Source organism: Carcharodon carcharias, chromosome 35 (assembly GCF_017639515.1).
Source record: "Carcharodon carcharias isolate sCarCar2 chromosome 35, sCarCar2.pri, whole genome shotgun sequence".
NCBI classification, from domain to species: domain Eukaryota; kingdom Metazoa; phylum Chordata; class Chondrichthyes; order Lamniformes; family Lamnidae; genus Carcharodon; species Carcharodon carcharias.
Window position 1 is genome coordinate 515001 of NC_054501.1, and position 24000 is coordinate 539000.

At 52.7% G+C, this 24000-nt stretch overlaps 1 protein-coding gene across 1 annotated transcript in view; it reads left to right on the forward strand.

The window, feature by feature from the left end:
• itih6 (inter-alpha-trypsin inhibitor heavy chain family member 6) overlaps positions 1-24000 on the forward strand; it is an 81872-nt gene that overhangs the window by 24334 nt on the left and 33538 nt on the right. Inside the window, exons 9-12 of the mRNA XM_041179653.1 lie at positions 1-116; positions 5948-5986; positions 18910-18948; positions 22420-22458. The exon at positions 1-116 is cut by the window's left edge and continues 835 nt beyond it. Coding sequence (XP_041035587.1) covers positions 1-116; positions 5948-5986; positions 18910-18948; positions 22420-22458 — 233 coding nt within the window. The remainder of the gene's footprint in view (positions 117-5947; positions 5987-18909; positions 18949-22419; positions 22459-24000) is intronic.

The window sequence follows — 24000 nt, forward strand, 5'->3', positions numbered from 1 at the left end:
CGGCACCTCGGCCCAGAGCCCCGCCCCGTCGCCCGCCGCCCTCGGCACGCCCCTCCCGCCGCCGACGCCGACGACCGAGCCCGCGCCGCGGGACCCGAGGATGCTGCAGGCCGCCAGTAAGTAGCGCATGCGCACCCGCGCCCGCTACAACCGCCGTGGTGTGGTGTGGTGTCAGCAGGGGCGTTGCCAAAGGTTGTGGCGGGAATGGGCGGGAGGTAGGGGAGGGGAGGGGAGAGTGGGGGAGGTAGGGGAGGGGAGGGGGGGGAGAGTGGGGGAGGTAGGGGAGGGGAGGGGGGGGAGAGTGGGGGAGGTAGGGGAAGGGAGGGGAGGGGAGGGGAGGGGGGGGAGAGTGGGGGAGGTAGGGGAAGGGAGGGGGGGGAGAGTGGGGGAGGTAGGGGAGGGTGGGGGGTAAGGGAGGGGAAGGGGGAGGGAAGGGAGGGGGGGGAGAGTGGGGGAGGGAAGGGAGGGTGGGGGGGTAAGGGAGGGGAAGGGGGGAGGGGAGGGTGGGGGGCTAGGGGAGGGTTGGGTGGGGGGCTAAGGGAGGGGAGGGAAGGGTGGGGGGCTAAGGGAGGGGTGGGGGTGGGAAGGGGGAGGGGAGTGGGTTAGGGGGGTAAGGGAGGGGAGGGTGGGGGGGTAAGGGAGGGGAGGGTGGGGGGGTAAGGGAGGGGAGGGTGGGGGGGTAAGGGAGGGGAGGGTGGGGGGGTAAGGGAGGGGAGGGGAGGGGAGGGTGGGGGGGTAAGGGAGGGGAGGGTGGGGGGTAAGGGAGGGGAGGGTGGGGGTTAAGGGAGGGGAGGGTGGGGGGGTAAGGGAGGGGAGGGGAGGGTGGGGGGGTAAGGGAGGGGAGGGGAGGGTGGGGGGGTAAGGGAGGGGAGGGGAGGGGAGGGTGGGGGGGTAAGGGAGGGGAGGGGAGGGGAAGGGTGAGGGGTGGGGGTGGGAAGTGGGGAGGGGTGGGGTTGGGAAGGGGGGAGGGGAGTGGGTTAGGGGGTTAGGGGAGGGGAGGGTGGGGGGCTAAGGGAGGGGAGGGTGGGGGGGCTAAGGAAGGGGGAGGGGGTAGGGGAGGGGAGGGTGGGGGGAGGGGGGAGGGGAGGGTGGGGGGAGGGGAAGGGGGGGCTAAGGGAGGGGAAGGGGGGAGGGGGTAGGGGAGGGGAGGGTGGGGGGGTAAGGGAGGGGGAGGGGGTAGGGGAGGGGAGGGTGGGGGGTAAGGGAGGGGAATGGGGGAGGGGTGGGGGTGGGAAGGGGGAGGGTTGGGGGGTAGGGGGAGGGGAGTGGGTTAGGGGGCCGGGTGGGGGGAAGGAAGGGAGTGGGTTGGGGGGGGTGGGTGGGGGGTAGGAGGGGGGGATGGGTGGGGTGGTTAAAGGGGGGGCGGGGAAGGTGGTAGGAGGGGGGCGGGGGATTGGGGGGAGGGGGGTGTGGGAGTGAGGGGGGTAGGAGGGGAGGGGGGTGTGGGAGGGAGGGGGTAGGAGGGGCGGGGGGAGCGGCAGGGGGGAGGAGTGTTGGGGGGCGGGGGAGGGGGCGGTCGGGAGGGGAGGGGGTGGGGGGGCGGGGGGTAGTGGGGCAGGTAGGGAGGGGGGAGAAGGGGTAGGGAGGGTGAAGGGGGTTGGGTTGGGGAGGGAGGGAGGAGGGGGAGGGGGGGTTGGGTTGGGGAGGGGTGTGTTGGGTTGGGGTAGGGAGGGGGGTGGGGGTTGGGGTGGGTGGGTGGGGTTAGGAGGTGGGTGTGGGTGGCGGTAGGAGGGTGGTGGGGGGCAGAGGAAGCCATATTGTCACTGGATTGGCATTCCAGAGACCCACGATATTGCTCCCGGGGTCTTTGGTTCGAATCCCGCCACAGCCGATGGTCCAATTCAATAAAATGATCACCATGAAAACCATGAGAGAAAACTAAACCCCATCTGGTTCACGAACGAGGAGGGAAACCTGCCGTCCTTACCCAGTCTGGCCCACGTGTGGCTCCAGACCCCCCGCAGCCTTAAAAATGCGTCCCCCCACACCCCCCCTCCCTACCTGAAGCGGCCTAGCCAGCCTCCAGGGGGCAATTGGGGATGGGCAACGTGTCTTGGCCCAGCCAGTGACGCCCACATCCCAGGAACGAGTGTAAGATGGAAACTCCTGTTCCACACAACCACAGTGGGCACAAGGCCCACAAACGCTTTGCACCCCCCACCCCTCATTCCCGCTGTCGTCCACAGCCTGGCCAATCTCCCGGCGGTCAGAGTGGGCAATATGATCAAAGCTCAGTCCGTCATCAAGGGAGCCATCTTGTCCTAGGTCCAGCTAGCCCAGTAGTCATGCCGATAGGTCAGAGAGGTCCCCGCGTTCGGGATATCACCTTGTTAGGCACCTTGACTCACAGGGGACAGGCCCCTCCACTAGACGGGGCGAGGGGAGTACATCTCAGTTCCGTGGGCCTCACCGCCACCCAGATTGCTACAGACACAGAGGAATTTTTTTTATATTCTTACACGGGATGTGGGGGTCGCTGGCCGGGCCTAGCAGTTGATGCCCATCCCTAATTGCCGACTTGAGAAGGTGAGGGTGAGCCACCTTCTTGAGCCGCTGCAGTCCCCGTGCGGTGTAGGTACACCCACCGTGCTGTGAGGGAGGGAGTTCCAGGATTTTGTCCCCGTGTGGTGTAGGTACACCCACCGTGCTGTTAGGAAGGGAGTTCCAGGATTTTGTCCCCGTGTGGTGTAGGTACACCCACCGTGCTGTTAGGGAGGGAGTTCCAGGATTTTGTCCCGTGTGGTGTAGGTACACCCACCGTGCTGTTAGGGAGGGAGTTCCAGGATTTTGTCCCGTGTGGTGTAGGTACACCCACCGCGCTGTTAGGGAGGGAGTTCCAGGATTTTGACCCAGCGACAGTGAAGGAACGGCCGATATATTTCCAAGTCGGGATGGTGAGGGGCTCGGAGGGGAACTTGCAGCTGGTGGTGTTCCCCATGTGTCTGCTGCCCTTGTCCTTCTAGGTGGTAGAGGTGGTGGGTTTGGGCGGCACTGTTGAAGGAGCCTTGGCGAGTTGCTGCAGTGCATCTTGCAGATGGTACACACACTGCTGCCCCTGTGCGTCGGTGGTGGGGGGAGTGAATGTTTGTGGATGGAGTGACGATCAAGCGGGGCTGCTTTGTCCTGGACGGTGTCGAGCTTCTTGAGTGTTGTGGGAGCTGCACTCATCCAGGCAAGTGGGGAGTGTCCCCATCACACTCCTGACTTGTGCCTTGTAGATGGGGGCAGGCTTTGGGGGAGTCAGGATGTGAGTTACTCACCGCAGGATTCCGAGCCTCTGAGGGAGGGCGGGGACTCTGAGGGAGGGCGGCGAGGACTCTGAGGGAGGGCGGGGACTCTGAGGGAGGGCGAGGACTCTGAGGGAGGGCGGGGTCTCTGAGGGAGGGCGGGGACTCTGAGGGAGGGCGGCGAGGACTCTGAGGGAGGACGGGGACTCTGAGGGAGGGCGAGGACTCTGAGGGAGGACGGGGACTCTGAGGGAGGGCGGCGGGGACTCTGACGGAGGGCGGGGTCTCAGGGAGGGCGGGGACTCTGTGGGAGGGCGGCGAGGACTCTGAGGGAGGGCGGGGACTCTGAGGGGGTAACGTAAAGTCTCGAAACATTGACTCTGTCTCTCCGCCGTTGCTGCCAGACCTGCTGAGTTTGTCCAGCGTTTCCTGTGGTTTAATCCTTCCCCATTCCGTACACCCAGACCTTTCTGGGATCATCCTGTGTAAATCTCCACACCCTCTCCAGTGCCTCGATACCCTTTTTGTAATATGGCGGCCAGGACCACCCACAGCGCGGCCTAACCCAGGCTCAGTCCAGATTCAGCGTAACGTCTGTACTTGTCAATTCTAGATCTTGGCTGACCTGAATGTTAACCCCACCTACCTCACCTCACAACCCTTAAACCACCCCCCTCACCCAACCAAAATCTATTGATCGCAGGTTTTACATTTCCAATTGACCCGCCAACCCCCCCACCCCCACAGCCTCAGCAGCTCCGTTTGGGGAGGCGGTGGGTGGGGTGCGGGGGGAGAGTTCCAGATTCCCACTCCCTCCTCGCTGTGACGAATTGCTGCCTGACATCACCCAATGAACAGCCGGGGCTCTCGGTTTAAGGTTCTGCCCCCCCCTCATTCTAGGCCCCCAGCCCCTCCACCCCACCCCACCCTACCACCACCCCCCCCACCCCCAACGACCAGCGGAAATAGTTTTCTATCAACCCTATCGAACCTCTCATCCTTTTAAACACCTTGATCAGAATCCCCCCACCAACTACCGTCATCTTTGACACTCGAGGGAGTACAAGCCCCTCCTCGGAAGTTAACCCTTTCAGCCCCGGGAATTGTCCTGGGGAACTCTCCGAGTCTGATATATTCCCCCTCCCCTGAGGCGCGAGACCCCAGAGTTGAAAAGGGTACTCGCTAACCTGATATAACTGACTCTAAAATGCACCTTCATGCATCCCAGCTCCCTTTGGGTTAAAGGTCAACCTATTGAGTCATATTTTTGTCCCTGTCTGCTTAGCTTTTTCGAGAGTTCTGCACTCAGAATCTCCAATCCCTCGCTCTGCTCCTTCAGGTTCCCAGAACCCCCCCCCCCGACCCCCACCACCCTGTTTCTGTAAATACTCTCTCTGATCCACCTTTCCTGGCTCCAAAGTGGACATTTCCCTTCCATTTCCCCCGATTACTCGCTCTCTCGATGTTCCTCTTCCACTTGGGACTATGTTTTTATGCCTCGGGGATACGCAGAGATGATACACCTGCTTCTGTGTGTGCAGCAGTTTTACTCAATGCTTTAAAATGTGCGCTCTCTGACCCTTACACAGCTTGCACAAGAACACACGAAACAGGAGCAGGAGGAGACCATTCAGCCCATCGATCCTGCTACATCATTCAATACGATCATGGCTGATCTTGAGCTTCAACTCCACTTTCCTGCCCAGTCTCTCTCGATTCCCAGAGAGACCAAATATCTGTCCGTCCCAGCCTTAAATATCTTCAACGATGAAGTGTCCACAACCCTCTAGGGTAGAGAATCCCCAAGAGTCACAACACTTCGAGTGAAGACATTTCTCCTCATCTCAGTCCAAAATGATTGGCCCCCTTATCCTGAGACTGTGCCCCCCTCCCCACCCCGTGTTTTAGACACCCCCCCCCCACCGAGCAGGAGAAACAATCTCTCCACGCCCACCCTGTCAAACCCCTTCAGAATCTTGTCCGTCTCAATGCGATCGCCTCTCATTCTGCTAAACCCAAGAGAACATTGGCCCAATTTACTCAGCCTCTCATAGTAGGACAAACCCCCCCTCATCCCAGGGACCAATCGAGCGAACCTTTGCTGTACCGGCTCCGATACGAGTCTATCCTTCCTTAAATGCGGAGACCAAAACTCCGCACAGTATTGCAGAGGTGGTCTCACCAAAACCCCGTACGATTGTAGCGAGACTTCTTTATTCCTGTACTTCAATCCCTTTGTGAGAGAGGCCAACAAGCCTCTCCCACCCATTTCTTCACGGAAGTCTTTGATGATTACGGTGTAAAGTTCAGGCCTCTGTACAGATCCCTGGGTTTGCCGGGCCTGGTTCCAGCAGCAGGGAGGTCAGCAGCCAGGGAGACACAGATTGAAAAGCATCGGAAAAGGAATCAGAGGGGCCAAGAGCAAAGATTTTTTTTAAACATTCTGAGATGTTGTGAGTTAGGCAGCACAGAACTTAAGCAGGCACGGTGGGTTGAATGACCTCCCTCTGTGCAATAGTTTGCTTCCAATTCCATGCCTTTTCATTTTTGTTAACAGTCTGTCATGTGGAACTTTGTCCAAAGTCTTCTGCAACTAACATCCACCCAACCCTAGGGTGGTGACAGATGGCTGCCTCTAAAGTAGGTCAATTTGATGTTTTTTTCATATGTATATGTAACTTCAGTGGTTTGAACGTTCATTGTTGTTTTATTGCCAACAGAGATAACTTTACGATCAAGACCAGACACTAAATATTATGGTAAGTAAGCGTGAGTGAAGTGTGCTAGTGGTAAGTCAACTCAATAATCAGTTATGAGTCTTAGAGCTCTCAATACTGGGAATAAACCAACAAAGGCCACTGCGTCCCTGAAGGCAATGGGGAGAGTCTGCGACTGTACAAAGATGTAACATTCCCCTATGACTGTATCTAACCCCGTGCTGTACCTGTCCTGGGAGTGATTGATGGGGACAGTGTAGAGGGATCTTTACTCTGTATGTAACCCCATGCTGTACCTGTCCTGGGAGTGTTTGAAGGGGACGGTGTAGAGGGAGCTTTACTCACTATCTGGGACATGGAATTAAGTGAATAGCTCTCCCAAGGGGCCAGTGCAGCCATGATGGGGTGAATTGACTCATTCTGCCCAACAATTTGCCGACAATTCTGTGCCCTCTCATTTTGGTTAACAGCCTCTCATGTGGAACTTTGTCAAAAGCCTTCTGGAATTTCATCCAACTAGCATTCACCCAACACTAGGGTGATGACAGATGGCCAGGCCTAACATGATTCAATTTGATGGTTTTTCATAGGTCAATGTAACCTCTGGAGACTCTCAGTACTCGAATGTTCATTATTGTCTTATTCCCAACAGATCAACCTTTACCAGTAGATGAAGCCTCTGATTATTATGGTAACAAAATGTAGATGGAGCTTTACTCTGTATCTAACCCCGTGCTGTACCTGTCCTGGGAGTGTTTGATGGGGACGGTGTAGAGGGAACTTTACTCTGTATCTAACCCCGTGCTGTACCTGTCCTGGGAGTGTTTGATGGGGACAGTGTAGAGGGAGCTTTACTCTGTATCTAAGCCCATGCTGTACCTGTCCTGGGAGTGTTTGATGGGGACAGTGTAGAGCGAGCTTTACTCTGTATCTAACCCCGTGCTGTACCTGTCCTGGGAGTGTTTGATGGGGACGGTGTAGAGGGAGCTTTACTCTGTATCTAACCCCACGCTGTACCTGTCCTGGGAGTGTTTGATGGGGACGGTGTAGAGGGAGCTTTACTCTGTATCTAACCCCACGCTGTACCTGTCCTGGGAGTGTTTGATGGGGACGGTGCAGAGGGAGCTTTACGCTGTATCTAACCCTGTGCTGTACCTGTCCTGGGAGTGTTTGATGGGGACGGTGTAGAGGGAGCTTTGCTCTGTATCTAACCCCGTGCTGTACCTGTCCTGGGAGTGTTTGATGGGGAGGGTGTAAAGGGAGCTTTACTCTGTATCTCACCCCGTGCTGTACCTGTCCTGGGAGTGTTTGATGGGGAGGGTGTATAGGGAGCTTTACTCTGTATCTAACCCCGTGCTGTACCTGTCCTGGGAGTGTTTGACGGGGAGGGTGCAGAGGGAGCTTTACTCTGTATCTAACCCCATCCTCAGGGAAAGGGGTCTCCCATTGAAGACGGAGATGAGGGAGGAATTTCTTCTCTCAGAGGGTGGTCAGTCTGTGGAATTCTCTTCCCCCAGAGAGCAGCGGGGGCAGGTCACTGAATGTATTGAAGGCCGAGCGAGACGAGATTTCTGATGGACGAGGGGGTCGAGGGTTTTTGGGGGTGGATGGGTGAGGGAGGAGACGAACAGGAAAGTGAGTCGAGGCCGCTATCGGATCAGTTGAGATCTTGTTGAACGGAGCAGCAGACTCGAGGGGCCGAATGGCCTACTGCAGCCCCCCCACTTCTTGCGTTCTTATTCTATTATATGTGATCTGGAACAAGCTGCCTGAAAGGGTGGTCAAAGCAGATTGAGCAGTGACTTTCAGAACAGAATTGGACCATTGTACTGAAGGGGCTATGGGAAAGTGCAGGGGGAGCTGGGACATGGAATTAAGTGAATAGCTCTCCCAAGGGGCCAGTGCAACCATGATGGGGTGAATTGACTCATTCTGCCCGACAATTTGCCGACAATTCTGTGCCCCCTCATTTTGGTTAACAGCCTCTCATGTGGAACTTTGTCAAAAGCCTTCTGGAATTTCATCCAACTAACATCCACCCAACACTAGGGTGGTGACAGATGGTCAGGCCTAACATGATTCAATTTGATGGTTTTTCATAGGTCAATGTAACCTCTGGAGACTCTCAGTACTCGAATGTTCATTATTGTCTTATTTCCAACAGATCAACCTTTACCAGTAGATGAAGCCTCTGATTATTATGGTAACAAAATGTAGATGGAACTTTACTCTGTATCTAAGCCCATGCTGTACCTGTCCTCGGACTGTTTGATGGGGACAGTGTAGAGGGAGCTTTACTCTGTATCTCACACGGTGCTGTCCCTGTCCTGGGAGTGTTTGTTGGGGACAGTGTAGAGGGAGCGTTACACTGTATCTAGCCCCGAGCTGTACCTCTCCTGGGAGTGTTTGATGGGGACAGTGTAGTGGGAGATTTAGTCTGTATCTGACCCCGTGCTGTTCCGGTCCTGGGAGTGTTTGATGGGGACGGTGTAGAGGGAGCTTTATTCTGCTTCAAACCCCGTGCTGTACCTGTCCCGGGAGTTTTTGATGGGGACGGTGTAGAGGGAGATTTACTCTGTATCAAACACCGAGCTATAACTGCCCTGTTAGTGTTTCATGGGGACAGTGTAGAGGGAGCTTTACTCTGTATCTAACCCCTTGCTGTACCTGTCCTGGGAATGTTTGTGGGGACGGTGTAAAGGGATCTTTACTCTGTATCTAACCCTGTGCTGCAGCTGTCCTGGGAGTGTTTGATGTGGACAGTGTAGAGGGAGCTTTACTCTGTATCTGAACCCGTGCTGTACCTGTCCTGGGAGTGTTTGATGGGGACGGTGTAGAGGGAGCTTTACTCTGTATCTAACCCCGTGCTGTACCTGTCCTGGGAGCGTTTGATGGGGACAGTGTAGAACGAGCTTTACTCTGTACCTATCCCATGCTGTACCTGTCCTGGGATTGTTTGATGGTGACAGTGTAGAGGGAGCTTAACTCTGTATCTAACCCTGTGCTGCAGCTGTCCTGGGAGTGTTTGATGTGGACAGTGTAGAGGGAGCTTTACTCTGTATCTGAACCCGTGCTGTGCCTGTCCTGGAAGCGTTTGATGGGGACAGTGTAGAACGAGCTTTACTCTGTACCTATCCCATGCTGTACCTGTCCTGGGATTGTTTGATGGTGACAGTGTAGAGGGAGCTTTACTCTGTATCTAACCCCGTGCTGTAGCTCTCCTGGGAGTGTATGATCGGGACGGTGTAGAGGGAGCTTTACTCTGTATCTAACCCCTTGCTGTAGCTCTCCTGGGAGTGTATGATCGGGACGGTGTAGAGGGAGCTTTACTCTGTATCTAACCCCGTGCTGTACCTGTCCTCGGAGTGTTTGATGGGGACAGTGTAGAGGGAGCTTTACTCTGTATCTAACCCCTTGCTGTAGCTGTCCTGGGAGTGTTTGTTGGGGACAGTGTAGAGGGAGCATTACTCTGTATCTCACACGGTGCTCTCCCTGTCCTGGGAGTGTTTGTTGGGGACAGTGTAGAGGGAGCGTTACTCTGTATCTAACCCCGAGCTGTACCTCTCCTGGGAGTGTTTGATGGGGACAGTGTAGAGGGAGCTTTACTCTGTATCTGACCCCGTGCTGTTCCGGTCCTGGGAGTGTTTGATGGGGACAGTGTAGAGGGAGCTTTATTCTGCTTCAAACCCCGTGCTGTACCTGGCCCGGGAGTTTTTGATGGGGACAGTGTAGAGGGATATTTACTCTGTATCAAACACCGAGCTATAACTGCCCTGTTAGTGTTTCATGGGGACAGTGTAGAGGGAGCTTTACTCTGTATCTACCCCCTTGCTGTACCTGTCCTGGGAATGTTTGTGGGGACGGTGTAAAGGGATCTTTACTCTGTATCTAAAACGGTGCTGTACCTGTCCTGGGCGTGTTTGAAAAGGACAGTGTAGAGGGAGCATTACTCTGCAGCTAACCCCGAGCTGTGCCTCTCCTGGGAATGTTTGATGGGGACAGTGTAGAGGGAGCTTTACTCTGTATCTCACCCCATGCTGTACCTGTCCTGGGAGTGTTTGATGGGGACGGTGTAGAGGGAGCTTCACTCTGTATCTAACCCCGTGCTGTACCTGTCCTGGGAGTGTTTGATGGGGACGGTGTAGAGGGAGCTTCACTCTGTATCTAACCCCGTGCTGTACCTGTCCTTTGAGTGTTTGATGGGGACGGTGTAGAGGGAGCTTCACTCTGTATCTAACCCCGTGCTGTACCTGTCCTTTGAGTGTTTGATGGGGACGGTGTAGAGGGAGCTTCACTCTGTATCTAACCCCGTGCTGTACCTGTCCTGGGAGTGTTTGATGGGGACGGTGTAGTGGGAGATTTACTCTGTATCTCACACCGAGCTATACCAGCCCTGTTAGTGTTTGATGGGGACAGTGTAGAGGGAGCTTTACTCTGTATCTAACCCCGTGCTGTACCTGTCCTGGGAGTGTTTGATGGGGACAGTTTAGAGGGAGCTTTACTCTGTATCTAACCCCGTGACGTACCTGTCCTGGGAGTGTTTGATGGGGACAGTGTAGAGGGAGCTTTACTCTGTATCTAACCCCTTGTTTGTACCTGTCCTGGGAGTGTTTGTGGGGACGGTGTAAAGGGATCTTTACTCTGTATCTAACGACGTGCTGTACCTGTCCTGGGAGTGTTTGATGGGGACAGTGTAGAGGGAGCTTTACTCTGTATCTAACAAGGTGCTGTACCTGTCCTGGGAATGTTTGTGGGGACGGTGTAAAGGGATCTTTACTCTGTATCTCACCCCGTGCTGCACCTGTCCTGGAAGTTTTTGATGTGTACAGTTTAGAGGGAGCTTTACTCTGTATCTAAACCCGTGCTGTACCTGTCCTGGGAGTGTTTGATGGGGACAGTGTAGAACGAGCTTTACTCTGTATCTATCCCATGCTGTACCTGTCCTGGGAGTGTTTGATGGGGACAGTGTAGAGCGAGCTTTACTCTGTATCTCACAACGTGCGGTCCCTGTCCTGGGAGTGTTTGTTGGGCACAGTGTAGAGGGAGCGTTAATCTGCATCTCGCACGGTGCTGTCCCTGTCCTGGGAGTGTTTGTTGGGGACAGTGTAGAGGGAGCGTTACTCTGTATCTAACCCCGAGCTGTACCTCTCCTGGGAGTGTTTGATGGGGACAGTGTAGAGGGAGCTTTACTCTGTATCTGACCCCGTGCTGTTCCGTTCCTGGGAGTGTTTGATGGGGAGGGTGTAGAGGGAGCTTTATTCTGCTTCTAACCCCGTGCTGTACCTGTCCCGGGAGTTTTTGATGGGGACGGTGTAGAGGGAGATTTACTCTGTATCAAACACCGAGCTATAACTGCCCTGTTAGTGTTTCATGGGGACAGTGTAGAGGGAGTTTTACTCTGTATCTAACCCCTTGCTGTACCTGTCCTGGGAATGTTTGTGGGGACGGTGTAAAGGGATCTTTACTCTGTATCTAACCCCGTGCTGCAGCTGTCCTGGGAGTGTTTGATGTGGACAGTGTAGAGGGAGCTTTACTCTGTATCTAAACCCGTGCTGTACCTGTTCTGGGAGTGTTTGATGGGGACAGTGTAGAACGAGCTTTACTCTGTACCTATCCCATGCTGTACCTGTCCTGGGAGTGTTTGATGGGGACAGTGTAGAGGGAGCGTTTCTCTGTATCTAACCCCGAGCTGTACCTCTCCTGGGAGTGTTTGATGGCGACAGTGTAGAGGGAGCTTAACTCTGTATCTAACACGGTGCTGTCCCTGTCCTGGGAGTGTTTGTTGGGGACAGTGTAGAGGGAGCGTTTCTCTGTATCTAACCCCGAGCTGTACCTCTCCTGGGAGTGTTTGATGGCGACAGTGTAGAGAGAGATTTACTCTGTATCTAACACCGAGATATACCTGCCCTGTTAGTGTTTCATGGGGACATTGTAGAGGGAGCTTTACTCTGTATCTAACCCCTTGCTGTACCTGTCCTGGGAGTGTTTGTGGGGATGGTGTAAAGGGAGCTTTACTCTGTATCTATCCCCGTGCTGTATCTGTGCTGGGAGTGTTTGATGGGGACAGTTTAGAGGGAGCTTTACTCTGTATCTCACCCCGTGCTGTACCTGTCCTGGGAGTGTTTGATGCGGACAGTGTAGAGGGAGCTTTACTCTGTATCTAACCCCGTGCTGTACCTGTCCTGGGAGTGTTTGATGGGGACAGTGTAGAGGGAGCTTTACTCTGTATCTAAACCCGTGCTGTACCTGTCCTGGGAGTGTTTGATGGGGACAGTGTAGAGCGAGCTTTACTCTGTACCTAACCCATGCTGTACTTGTCCTGGAAGTGTTTGTTGGGGACAGTGTAGAGGGAGATTTACTCTGTATCTAACCCTGTGCTGTAGCTGTCCTGGGAGTGTTTGATGGGGACAGTGTAGAGGAAGCTTTACTCTGTATCTAACCCCATGCTGTACCTGTCCTGGGAGTGTTTGATCGGGACGGTGTAAAGGAGGTTTACTCTGTATCTAACCCTGTGCTGTACCTGTCCTGGGAGTATTTGATGGGGACGTTGTAGTATGAGATTTACTCTGTATCTAACACCGAGCTATACCAGCCCTGTTAGTGTTTGATGGGGACAGTGTAGAGGGAGCTTTACTCTGTATCTAACCCCGTGCTGTACCTGTCCTCGGAGTGTTTGATGGGGACAGTGTAGAGCGAGCTTTACTCTGTACCTAACCCATGCTGTACTTGTCCTGGAAGTGTTTGTTGGGGACAGTGTAGAGGGAGATTTACTCTGTATCTAACCCTGTGCTGTAGCTGTCCTGGGAGTGTTTGATGGGGACGGTGTAGAGGGAGCTTTACTCTGTATCGAACCCCGTGCTGTACCTGTCCTGGGAGTGTTTGATGGGTGAGTGTAGAGGGAGCTTTACTATGTATCTAACCCCGTGCTGTACCTGTCCTGGGAGTGTTTGATGGGGACGGTGTAGTGGGAGATTTACTCTGTATCTTACACCGAGCTATACCAGCCCTGTTAGTGTTTGATGGGGACAGTGTAGAGGGAGCTTTACTCTGTATCTAACCCCGTGCTGCACCTGTCCTGGGAGTGTTTGATGGGGACAGTGTAGAGGGAGCTTTACTCTGTATCTAACCCCGTGCTGCACCTGTCCTGGGAGTGTTTCATGGGGACAGTGTAGAGGGAGTTTTACTCTGTATCTAACCCCTTGCTGTACCTGTCCTGGGAATGTTTGTGGGGACGGTGTAAAGGGATCTTTACTCTGTATCTAACCCCGTGCTGCAGCTGTCCTGGGAGTGTTTGATGTGGACAGTGTAGAGGGAGCTTTACTCTGTATCTAAACCCGTGCTGTACCTGTTCTGGGAGTGTTTGATGGGGACAGTGTAGAACGAGCTTTACTCTGTACCTATCCCATGCTGTACCTGTCCTGGGAGTGTTTGATGGGGACAGTGTAGAGGGAGCTTAACTCTGTATCTAACACGGTGCTGTCCCTGTCCTGGGAGTGTTTGTTGGGGACAGTGTAGAGGGAGCGTTTCTCTGTATCTAACCCCGAGCTGTACCTCTCCTGGGAGTGTTTGATGGCGACAGTGTAGAGGGAGCTTAACTCTGTATCTAACACGGTGCTGTCCCTGTCCTGGGAGTGTTTGTTGGGGACAGTGTAGAGGGAGCGTTTCTCTGTATCTAACCCCGAGCTGTACCTCTCCTGGGAGTGTTTGATGGCGACAGTGTAGAGAGAGATTTACTCTGTATCTAACACCGAGATATACCTGCCCTGTTAGTGTTTCATGGGGACATTGTAGAGGGAGCTTTACTCTGTATCTAACCCTTTGCTGTACCTGTCCTTCGAGTGTTTGTGGGGATGGTGTAAAGGGAGCTTTACTCTGTATCTATCCCCGTGCTGTATCTGTGCTGGGAGTGTTTGATGGGGACAGTTTAGAGGGAGTTTTAATCTGTATCTAACCCCGTGCTGTACATGTCCAGGGAGTGTTTGATGGGGACAGTGTAGAGGGAGCTTTACTCTGTATCTAACCCCGTGCTGTACCTGTCCTGGGAATGTTTGATGGGGACAGTGTAGAGGGAGCTTTATTCTGCTTCAAACCCCGTGCTGTACCTGTCCTGGGATTGTTTGATGGGGACAGTGTAGAGCGAGCTTTACTCTGTACCTAACCCATGCTGTACTTGTCCTGGAAGTGTTTGTTGGGGACAGTGTAGAGGGAGCTGTACTCTGTATCGAACCCCGTGCTGTACCTGTCCTGGGAGTGTTTGATGGGTGAGTGTAGAGGGAGCTTTACTCTGTATCTAACCCTGTGCTGTATATGTCCAGGGAGTATTTGATGGGGACGGTGTAGTGGGAGATTTACTCTGTATCTAACACCGTGCTGTACCTGTCCTGGGAACGTTTGATGGGGACATTGTAGCGGGAGCTTTACTCTGTATCTAACCCCGTGCTGTACCTGTCCTGGGAGTGTTTGATGGGGACAGTTTAGAGGGAGTTTTAATCTGTATCTAACCCCGTGCTGTACATGTCCTGGGAGTGTTTGATGGGGACAGTGTAGAACGAGCTTTACTCTGTACCTAACCCATGCTGTACCTGTCCTGGGAGTGTTTGATGCGGACAGTGTAGAGGGAGCTTTACTCTGTATCTAACCCCGTGCTGTACCTGTCCTGGGAATGTTTGATGGGGACAGTGTAGAGGGAGCTTTACTCTGTATCTAACCCCGTGTTGTACCTGTCCTGGGAGTGTTTGATGGGGACAGTGTAGAGGGAGCTTTATTCTGCTTCAAACCCCGTGCTGTACCTGTCCTGGGAGTGTTTGATGGGGACAGTGTTGAGGGAGCATTACTCTGTATCTAACCCTGAGCTGTGCCTCTCCTGGGAATGTTTGATGGGGACAGTGTACAGGGATTTTTACTCTGCATCTAACCCCGTGCTGTACCTGTCCTGGGAGTGTTTCATGGGTGAGTGTAGAGGGAGCTTTACTCTGTATCTTAACCTGTGCTGTACCTGTCCTGGGAGTGTTTGATGGGGACGGTGTAGTGGGAGATTTACTCTGTGTCTAACCCCGTGCAGTGCCTATCTTGGTAGTGTTTGTGGGGACGGTGTAAAGGGAGCTTTACTCTGTATCTAACCCCCTGCTGTACCTGTCCTGGGAGTGTTTGATGGGGACAGTGTAGAGGGAACTTTACTCTGTATCTAACCCCGTGCTGTACCTGTCCTGGGAGTGTTTGATGGGGACGGTGTAGAGGGAGCTTTACGCTGTATCTAACACGGTGCTGTACCTGTCCTGGATTTATTTGATGGGGCGGTGTAGAGGGAGCTTTACTCTTTACCTAACACCGTGCTGTACCTGTCCTGGCAGTGTTTGATGGGGACATTGTTGAGGGAGCTTTACTCTGTATCTAACCCCGTGCTGTACCCCTCCTGGGAGTGTTTGATGGGGACAGTGTAGAGGAAGCTTTACTCTGTATCTATCCCCTTGCTGTACCTGCCCTGGGAGTGTTTGTGGTGACGGTGTTAAGGGAGAATTACTCTGTATCTAAACCCGTGCTGTACCTGTCCTGGGAGTGTTTGATGGGGACAGTGTAGAGCGAGCTTTACTCTGTATCTAACACGGTGCTGTACCTGTCCTGGATTTATTTGATGGGGACGGTGTAGAGCGAGCTTTACTCTGTATCTAACCCCGTGCTGTACCTGTCCTCGGAGTGTTTGATGGGGACAGTGTAGAGGGAGCTTTACTCTGTATCTAACACGGTGCTGTACCTGTCCTGGATTTATTTGATGGGGCGGTGTAGAGGGAGCTTTACTCTTTACCTAACACCGTGCTGTACCTGTCCTGGGAGTGTTTGATGGGGACATTGTTGAGGGAGCTTTACTCTGTATCTAACCCCGTGCTGTACCTGTCCTGGGAGTATTTGATGGGGACGTTGTAGTATGAGATTTACTCTGTATCTCACACCGAGCTATACCAGCCCTGTTAGTGTTTGATGGGGACAGTGTAGAGGGAGCTTTACTCTGTATCTAACCCCGTGCTGTACCAGTCCTGGGAGTGTTTGATGGGGACAGTGTAGAGGGAGCTTCACTCTATATCTAACCCGTTGCTGTAGCTGTCCTGGGAGTGTTTGATCGGGACGGTGTAGTGGGAGATTTACTCTGTATCTTACACCGAGCTATACCAGCCCTGTTAGTGTTTGATGGGGACAGTGTAGAGGGAGCTTTACTCTGTATCTAACCCTGTGCTGTACCTGTCCTGGGAGTATTTGATGGGGACGGTGTAGTGGGAGATTTACTCTGTATCTTACACCGAGCTATACCAGCCCTGTTAGTGTTTGATGGGGACAGTGTAGAGGGAGCTTTACTCTGTATCTAACCCCGTGCTGTACCTGTCCTGGGAGTATTTGATGGGGACAGTGTAGTGGGAGATTTACTCTGTATCTCACACCGAGCTATACCAGCCCTGTTAGTGTTTGATGGGGACAGTGTAGAGGGAGCTTTACTCTGTGTCTAACCCCGTGCTGTACCTGTCCTGGGAGTGTTTGATGGGGACGGTGTAGAGTGAGCTTTACTCTGTATCTAACCCCGTGACGTACCTGTCCTGGGAGTGTTTGATGGGGACAGTGTAGAGGGAGCTTTACTCTGTATCTAACCCCGTGCTGTACCTGTCCTGGGAGTGTTTGATGGGGACAGTGTAGAGGAAGCTTTACTCTGTATCTAACCCCGTGCTGTACCTGTCCTGGGAGTGTTTGATGGGGACAGTGTAGAGGGAGCTTTACTCTGTATCTAACCCCGTGCTGTACCTGTCCTGGGAGTGTTTGATGGGGACAGTGTAGAGGAAGCTTTACTCTGTATCTAACCCCGTGCTGTACCTGTCCTGGGAGTGTTTGATGGGGACAGATTAGAGGGAGCTTTACTCTGTATCTAACCCCGTGCTGTACCTGTCCTGGGAGTGTTTGATGGGGACAGATTAGAGGGAGCTTTACTCTGTATCTAACCCCGTGCTGTACCTGTCCTGGGAGTGTTTGATCGTGACGGTGTAGAGGGAGCTTTACTCTGTATCTAACCCCGTGCTGTACCTGTCCTGGGAGTATTTGATGGGGACGGTGTAGTGGGAGATTTACTCTGTATCTAACCCCGTGCTGTACCTGTCCTGGGAGTATTTGATGGGGACGGTGTAGTGGGAGATTTACTCTGTATCTAACCCCGTGACGTACCTGTCCTGGGAGTGTTTGATGGGGATGGTGTAGAGGGAGCTTTACTCTGTATCTGTCCCCGTGCTGTACCTGTCCTGGGAGTGTTTGATGGGGACAGTGTAGAGGGAGCTTTACTCTGTATCTAACCCCCTGCTGTACCTGTCCTGGGAGAGTTTGATGGGGACTGTGTCGAGGGAGCTTTACGCTGCATCTAACAAGGTGCTGTACCTGTCCTGGGAGTGTTTGATGGGGACAGTGTAGAGGGAGCTTTACTCTGTATCGAACCCCGTACTGTAGCTGTCCTGGGAGTGTTTGATGGGGACAGTGTAGAGGGAGCTTTACTCTGTATCTAACCCCATGCTGTACCTGTCCTGGGAGTGTTTGATGGGGACAGTGTAGAGGGAGCTTTACTCTGTATCTAACACGGTGCTGTACCTGTCCTGGATTTATTTGATGGGGACGGTGTAGAGGGAGATTTACTCTGTATCTAACCCCGTGCTGTACCTGTCCTGGGAGTGTTTGTTGGGGAAAGTTTAGAGGGAGCTTTACTCTGTATCTAACCCCGTGCTGTAGCTGTGCTGGGAGTGTTTGATGAGGACATTGTGGATGGAGCTTTACTCTGTATCTAACCCCGTGATGTACCTGTCCTGGGATTGTTTGATGGGGACAGTGTAGAGGGAGTTTTACTCTGCATCTAACCCCGTGCTGTACCTGTCCTGGGAGTGTTTGATGGGGACGGTGTAGAGGGAGATTTACTCTGCATCTAATTCCGTGGTGTACCTGTCTTGGGAGAGTTTGATGGGGACAGTGTAGAGGGAGCTTTACTCAGCATCTAACCCCGTGCTGTACCTGTCCTGGGAGTGTTTGATGGGGATGGTGTAGAGGGCGATTTACTCTGCATCTAATTCCGTGCTGTACCTGTCCTGGGAGTGTTTTATGGGGACTGCGTAGAGGGAGCTTTACTCTGTATCTAACCCCGTTCTGTACCTGTCTTGGGAGAGTTTGATGGGGCCGGTGTGGAGGGAGCTTTACTCTGTATCTAACCCATTATCAGGGTTAGTGGTTTCCCATTGAAGATGGAGATGAGGGAGGAATTTCTTCTCTCAGAGGTTGGTCAGTCTGTGGAATTCTCTCCCCCCAGAGAGCAGCGGGGGCCGGTCTCTGAATGTATTGAAGCCCGAGCGAGACAGATTTCTGATGGACGAGGGGTTCGACGGTTTTTGTGGGTGGATGTGTCGGGGAGGAGACGAACTGGAAAGTGGAGTCGAGGCCACTATTGGATCAGTCATGATCTTATTGAACGGAGCAGCAGACTCGAGGGTCGAATGGCCTACTGCAGCTCCCCCACTTCTTGCGTTCTTATTCTATTTTATGTGATCTGGAACAAGCTGCCTGAAAGGGTGGTCAAAGCAGATTGAGCAGTGACTTTCAGAACAGAATTGGATCATTGTACTGAAGGGGCTATGGGAAAGTGCAGGGGGAGCTGGGACATGGAATTAAGTGAAGAGCTCTCCCAAGAGGTCAGTGCAGCCATGATGGGGTGAATTGACTCATTCTGCCCGACAATTTGCCGAAAATTCTGTGCCCTCTCATTTTGGTTAACAGCCTCTCATGTGGAATTTTGTCAAAAGCCTTCTGGAATTTCATCCAACTAAAATCCACCCAACACTAGGGTGATGACAGATGGCCAGGCCTGACATGACTCAATTTGATGGTTTTTCATTGGTCAATATAACATCTGGAGACTCTCAGTATTCATATGTTCATTATTGTCTTGTTCCCAACAGATGAACCTTTACCAGCAGTTGAAGCCTCTGATTATTATGGTAAGAAATTGTAGATGGAGCTTTACTCTGTATCTAATCCCATGCTGTACCTGTCCTGGGAGTGTTTGATGGGGACAGTGTAGAGGGAGCTTTACTCTGTATCTAACCCCGTGCTGTACCTGTCCTGGGAGTGTTTGATGGGGACAGTGTAGAGGGAGCTTTACTCTGTATCTAGCCCCGTGCTGTACCTGTCCTGGGAGTGTTTGATGGGGACAGTGTAGAGGGAGCTTTACTCTGTATCTAACCCCGTGCTGTACCTGTCCTGGGAGTGTTTGATGGGGACAGTGTAGAGGGAGCTTTACTCTGTATCTAACCCCGTGCTGTACCTGTCCTGGGAGTGTTTCATGGGGACAGTGTATGGCGAGCTTTACTCTGTATCTCACCCCTTGCTGTACCTGTCCTGGGAGTGTTTGATGGGTCAGTGTAGAGGGAGCTTTACTCTGTATCTAACTCCGTGCTGTACCTGTCCTGGGAGTGTTTGATGGGGACAGTGTAGAGGGAGCTTCACTCTATATCTAACCCGTTGCTGTAGCTGTCCTGGGAGTGTTTGATCGGGACGGTGTAGTGGGAGATTTACTCTGTATCTTACACCGAGCTATACCAGCCCTGTTAGTGTTTGATGGGGACAGTGTAGAGGGAGCTTTACTCTGTATCTAACCCTGTGCTGTACCTGTCCTGGGAGTATTTGATGGGGACGGTGTAGTGGGAGATTTACTCTGTATCTTACACCGAGCTATACCAGCCCTGTTAGTGTTTGATGGGGACAGTGTAGAGGGAGCTTTACTCTGTATCTAACCCCGTGCTGTACCTGTCCTGGGAGTATTTGATGGGGACAGTGTAGTGGGAGATTTACTCTGTATCTCACACCGAGCTATACCAGCCCTGTTAGTGTTTGATGGGGACAGTGTAGAGGGAGCTTTACTCTGTGTCTAACCCCGTGCTGTACCTGTCCTGGGAGTGTTTGATGGGGACGGTGTAGAGTGAGCTTTACTCTGTATCTAACCCCGTGACGTACCTGTCCTGGGAGTGTTTGATGGGGACAGTGTAGAGGGAGCTTTACTCTGTATCTAACCCCGTGCTGTACCTGTCCTGGGAGTGTTTGATGGGGACAGTGTAGAGGAAGCTTTACTCTGTATCTAACCCCGTGCTGTACCTGTCCTGGGAGTGTTTGATGGGGACAGTGTAGAGGGAGCTTTACTCTGTATCTAACCCCGTGCTGTACCTGTCCTGGGAGTGTTTGATGGGGACAGTGTAGAGGAAGCTTTACTCTGTATCTAACCCCGTGCTGTACCTGTCCTGTGAGTGTTTGATGGGGACAGTGTCGAGGGAGCTTTACTCTGTATCTAACAAGGTGCTGTACCTGTCCTGGGAGTGTTTGATGGGGACAGATTAGAGGGAGCTTTACTCTGTATCTAACCCCGTGCTGTACCTGTCCTGGGAGTATTTGATGGGGACAGTGTAGAGGGAGCTTTACTCTGCATCTAACCCCGTGCTGTACCTGTCCTGGGAGTGTTTGATGGGGACAGTGTAGAGGGAGCTTTACTCTGTATCTAACCCCGTGCTGTACCCGTCCTGGGAGTGTTTGATGGGGACAGTGTAGTGGGAGATTTACTCTGTATCTAACCCCGTGACGTACCTGTCCTGGGAGTGTTTGATGGGGACAGTGTAGAGGGAGATTTACTCTGTATCTAACCCCGTGCTGTACCTGTCCTGGGAGTGTTTGATGGGGATGGTGTAGAGGGAGCTTTACTCTGTATCTGTCCCCGTGCTGTACCTGTCCTGGGAGTGTTTGATGGGGACAGTGTAGAGGGAGCTTTACTCTGTATCTAACCCCTTGCTTGTACCTGTCCTGGGAGTGTTTGTGGGGACGGTGTAAAGGGATCTTTACTCTGTATCTAACCCCCTGCTGTACCTGTCCTGGGAGAGTTTGATGGGGACTGTGTCGAGGGAGCTTTACGCTGTATCTAACAAGGTGCTGTACCTGTCCTGGGAGTGTTTGATGGGGACAGTGTAGAGGGAGCTTTACTCTGTATCGAACCCCGTACTGTAGCTGTCCTGGGAGTGTTTGATGGGGACAGTGTAGAGGGAGCTTTACTCTGTATCTAACACGGTGCTGTACCTGTCCTGGATTTATTTGATGGGGACGGTGTAGAGGGAGATTTACTCTGTATCTAACCCCGTGCTGTACCTGTCCTGGGAGTGTTTGTTGGGGAAAGTTTAGAGGGAGCTTTACTCTGTATCTAACCCCGTGCTGTAGCTGTGCTGGGAGTGTTTGATGAGGACATTGTGGATGGAGCTTTACTCTGTATCTAACCCCGTGATGTACCTGTCCTGGGATTGTTTGATGGGGACAGTGTAGAGGGAGTTTTACTCTGCATCTAACCCCGTGCTGTACCTGTCCTGGGAGTGTTTGATGGGGACGGTGTAGAGGGAGATTTACTCTGCATCTAATTCCGTGGTGTACCTGTCTTGGGAGAGTTTGATGGGGACAGTGTAGAGGGAGCTTTACTCAGCATCTAACCCCGTGCTGTACCTGTCCTGGGAGTGTTTGATGGGGATGGTGTAGAGGGCGATTTACTCTGCATCTAATTCCGTGCTGTACCTGTCCTGGGAGTGTTTTATGGGGACTGCGTAGAGGGAGCTTTACTCTGTATCTAACCCCGTTCTGTACCTGTCTTGGGAGAGTTTGATGGGGCCGGTGTGGAGGGAGCTTTACTCTGTATCTAACCCATTATCAGGGTTAGTGGTTTCCCATTGAAGATGGAGATGAGGGAGGAATTTCTTCTCTCAGAGGTTGGTCAGTCTGTGGAATTCTCTCCCCCCAGAGAGCAGCGGGGGCCGGTCTCTGAATGTATTGAAGCCCGAGCGAGACAGATTTCTGATGGACGAGGGGTTCGACGGTTTTTGTGGGTGGATGTGTCGGGGAGGAGACGAACTGGAAAGTGGAGTCGAGGCCACTATTGGATCAGTCATGATCTTATTGAACGGAGCAGCAGACTCGAGGGTCGAATGGCCTACTGCAGCTCCCCCACTTCTTGCGTTCTTATTCTATTTTATGTGATCTGGAACAAGCTGCCTGAAAGGGTGGTCAAAGCAGATTGAGCAGTGACTTTCAGAACAGAATTGGATCATTGTACTGAAGGGGCTATGGGAAAGTGCAGGGGGAGCTGGGACATGGAATTAAGTGAAGAGCTCTCCCAAGAGGTCAGTGCAGCCATGATGGGGTGAATTGACTCATTCTGCCCGACAATTTGCCGAAAATTCTGTGCCCTCTCATTTTGGTTAACAGCCTCTCATGTGGAATTTTGTCAAAGGCCTTCTGGAATTTCATCCAACTAAAATCCACCCAACACTAGGGTGATGACAGATGGCCAGGCCTGACATGACTCAATTTGATGGTTTTTCATTGGTCAATATAACATCTGGAGACTCTCAGTATTCATATGTTCATTATTGTCTTGTTCCCAACAGATGAACCTTTACCAGCAGTTGAAGCCTCTGATTATTATGGTAAGAAATTGTAGATGGAGCTTTACTCTGTATCTAATCCCATGCTGTACCTGTCCTGGGAGTGTTTGATGGGGACAGTGTAGAGGGAGCTTTACTCTGTATCTAACCCCGTGCTGTACCTGTCCTGGGAGTGTTTGATGGGGACAGTGTAGAGGGAGCTTTACTCTGTATCTAACCCCGTGCTGTACCTGTCCTGGGAGTGTTTCATGGGGACAGTGTATGGCGAGCTTTACTCTGTATCTAACCCCGTGCTGTACCTATCCTGGGAGTGTTTGTGGGGACGGTGTAAAGGTAGCTTTATTCTGTATCTAATCCCGTGATGTACCTGTCCTGTGAGTGTTTGATGGGGACAGTGTAGCCGGAGCTTTACTCTCTATCTGTCCCCGTGCGGTACCTGTCCGGGGAGTGTTTAATAGGGACAGTGTAGAGGGAGCTTTACTCTGTATCTTACCCCTTGCTGTACCTGTCCTGGGAGTGTTTGATGGGGACGGTGTAGAGGGAGCTTTATTCTGCTTCAAACCCCGTGCTGTACCTGTCCTGGGAGTGTTTGATGGGGACGGTGTAGAGGGAGATTTACTCTGTATCTAACACCGAGCTATACCTGCCCTGTCAGTGTTTCATGGGGACAGTGTAGAGGGAGCTTTACTCTGTCTCTAACCCCTTGCTGTACCTCTCCTGGGAGTGTTTGATGGGGACATTGTAGAGGGAGCTTTACTCTGTATCTAACACGGTGCTGTACCTATCCTGGGAGTGTTTGATGGGGACAGTGTAGAGGGAGCGTTACTCTGTATCTAACCCCGAGCTGTACCTCTCCTGGGAGTGTTTGATGGGGACAGTTTAGAGGGAGTTTTACTCTGCATCTAACCCCGTGCTGTACCTGTCCTGGGAGTGTTTGATGAGGACAGTGTAGAGGGATCGTTACTCTGCATCTAATTCCATGCTGTACCTTTCCTGGGAGTGTTTGATGGGGACTGTGTAGAGGGAGCTTTACTCTGTATCTAACCCTGTGCGGTACCTGTCCTGGGAGTGTTTGATGGGGACTGTGTAGAGGGAGCTTTACTCTGTATCTAACCCTGTGCTGTACCTATCCTGCTAGTGTTTGATGGGGACAGTGTAGTGGGAGATTTACTCTGTATCAACCCCGTGCTGTACCTGTCCTGGGAGTGTTTGATGGGGACGGTGTAGAGGGAGCTTTACTCTGTATCTATCCCATTATCAGGGTTAGTGTTTTCCCATTGAAGACAGAGATGAGGGAGGAATTTCTTCTCTCAGATGTTGGTCAATCTGTGGAATTCTCTCCCCCCAGAGAGCAACGGGGGCCTGGTCTCTGAATGTATTGAAGGCCGAGCGAGACAGATTTCTGATGGACGAGGGGGTCGAGGGTTTTTGGGGGTGGATGGGTGGGGGAGGAGACGAACAGGAAAGTGGAGTCGAGGCCACTATTGGATCAGTCGTGATCTTATTGAACGGAGCAGCAGACTCCATGGGCCGAATGGCCTACTGCAGCCCCCCACTTCTTGCGTTCTTATTCTATTTTATGTG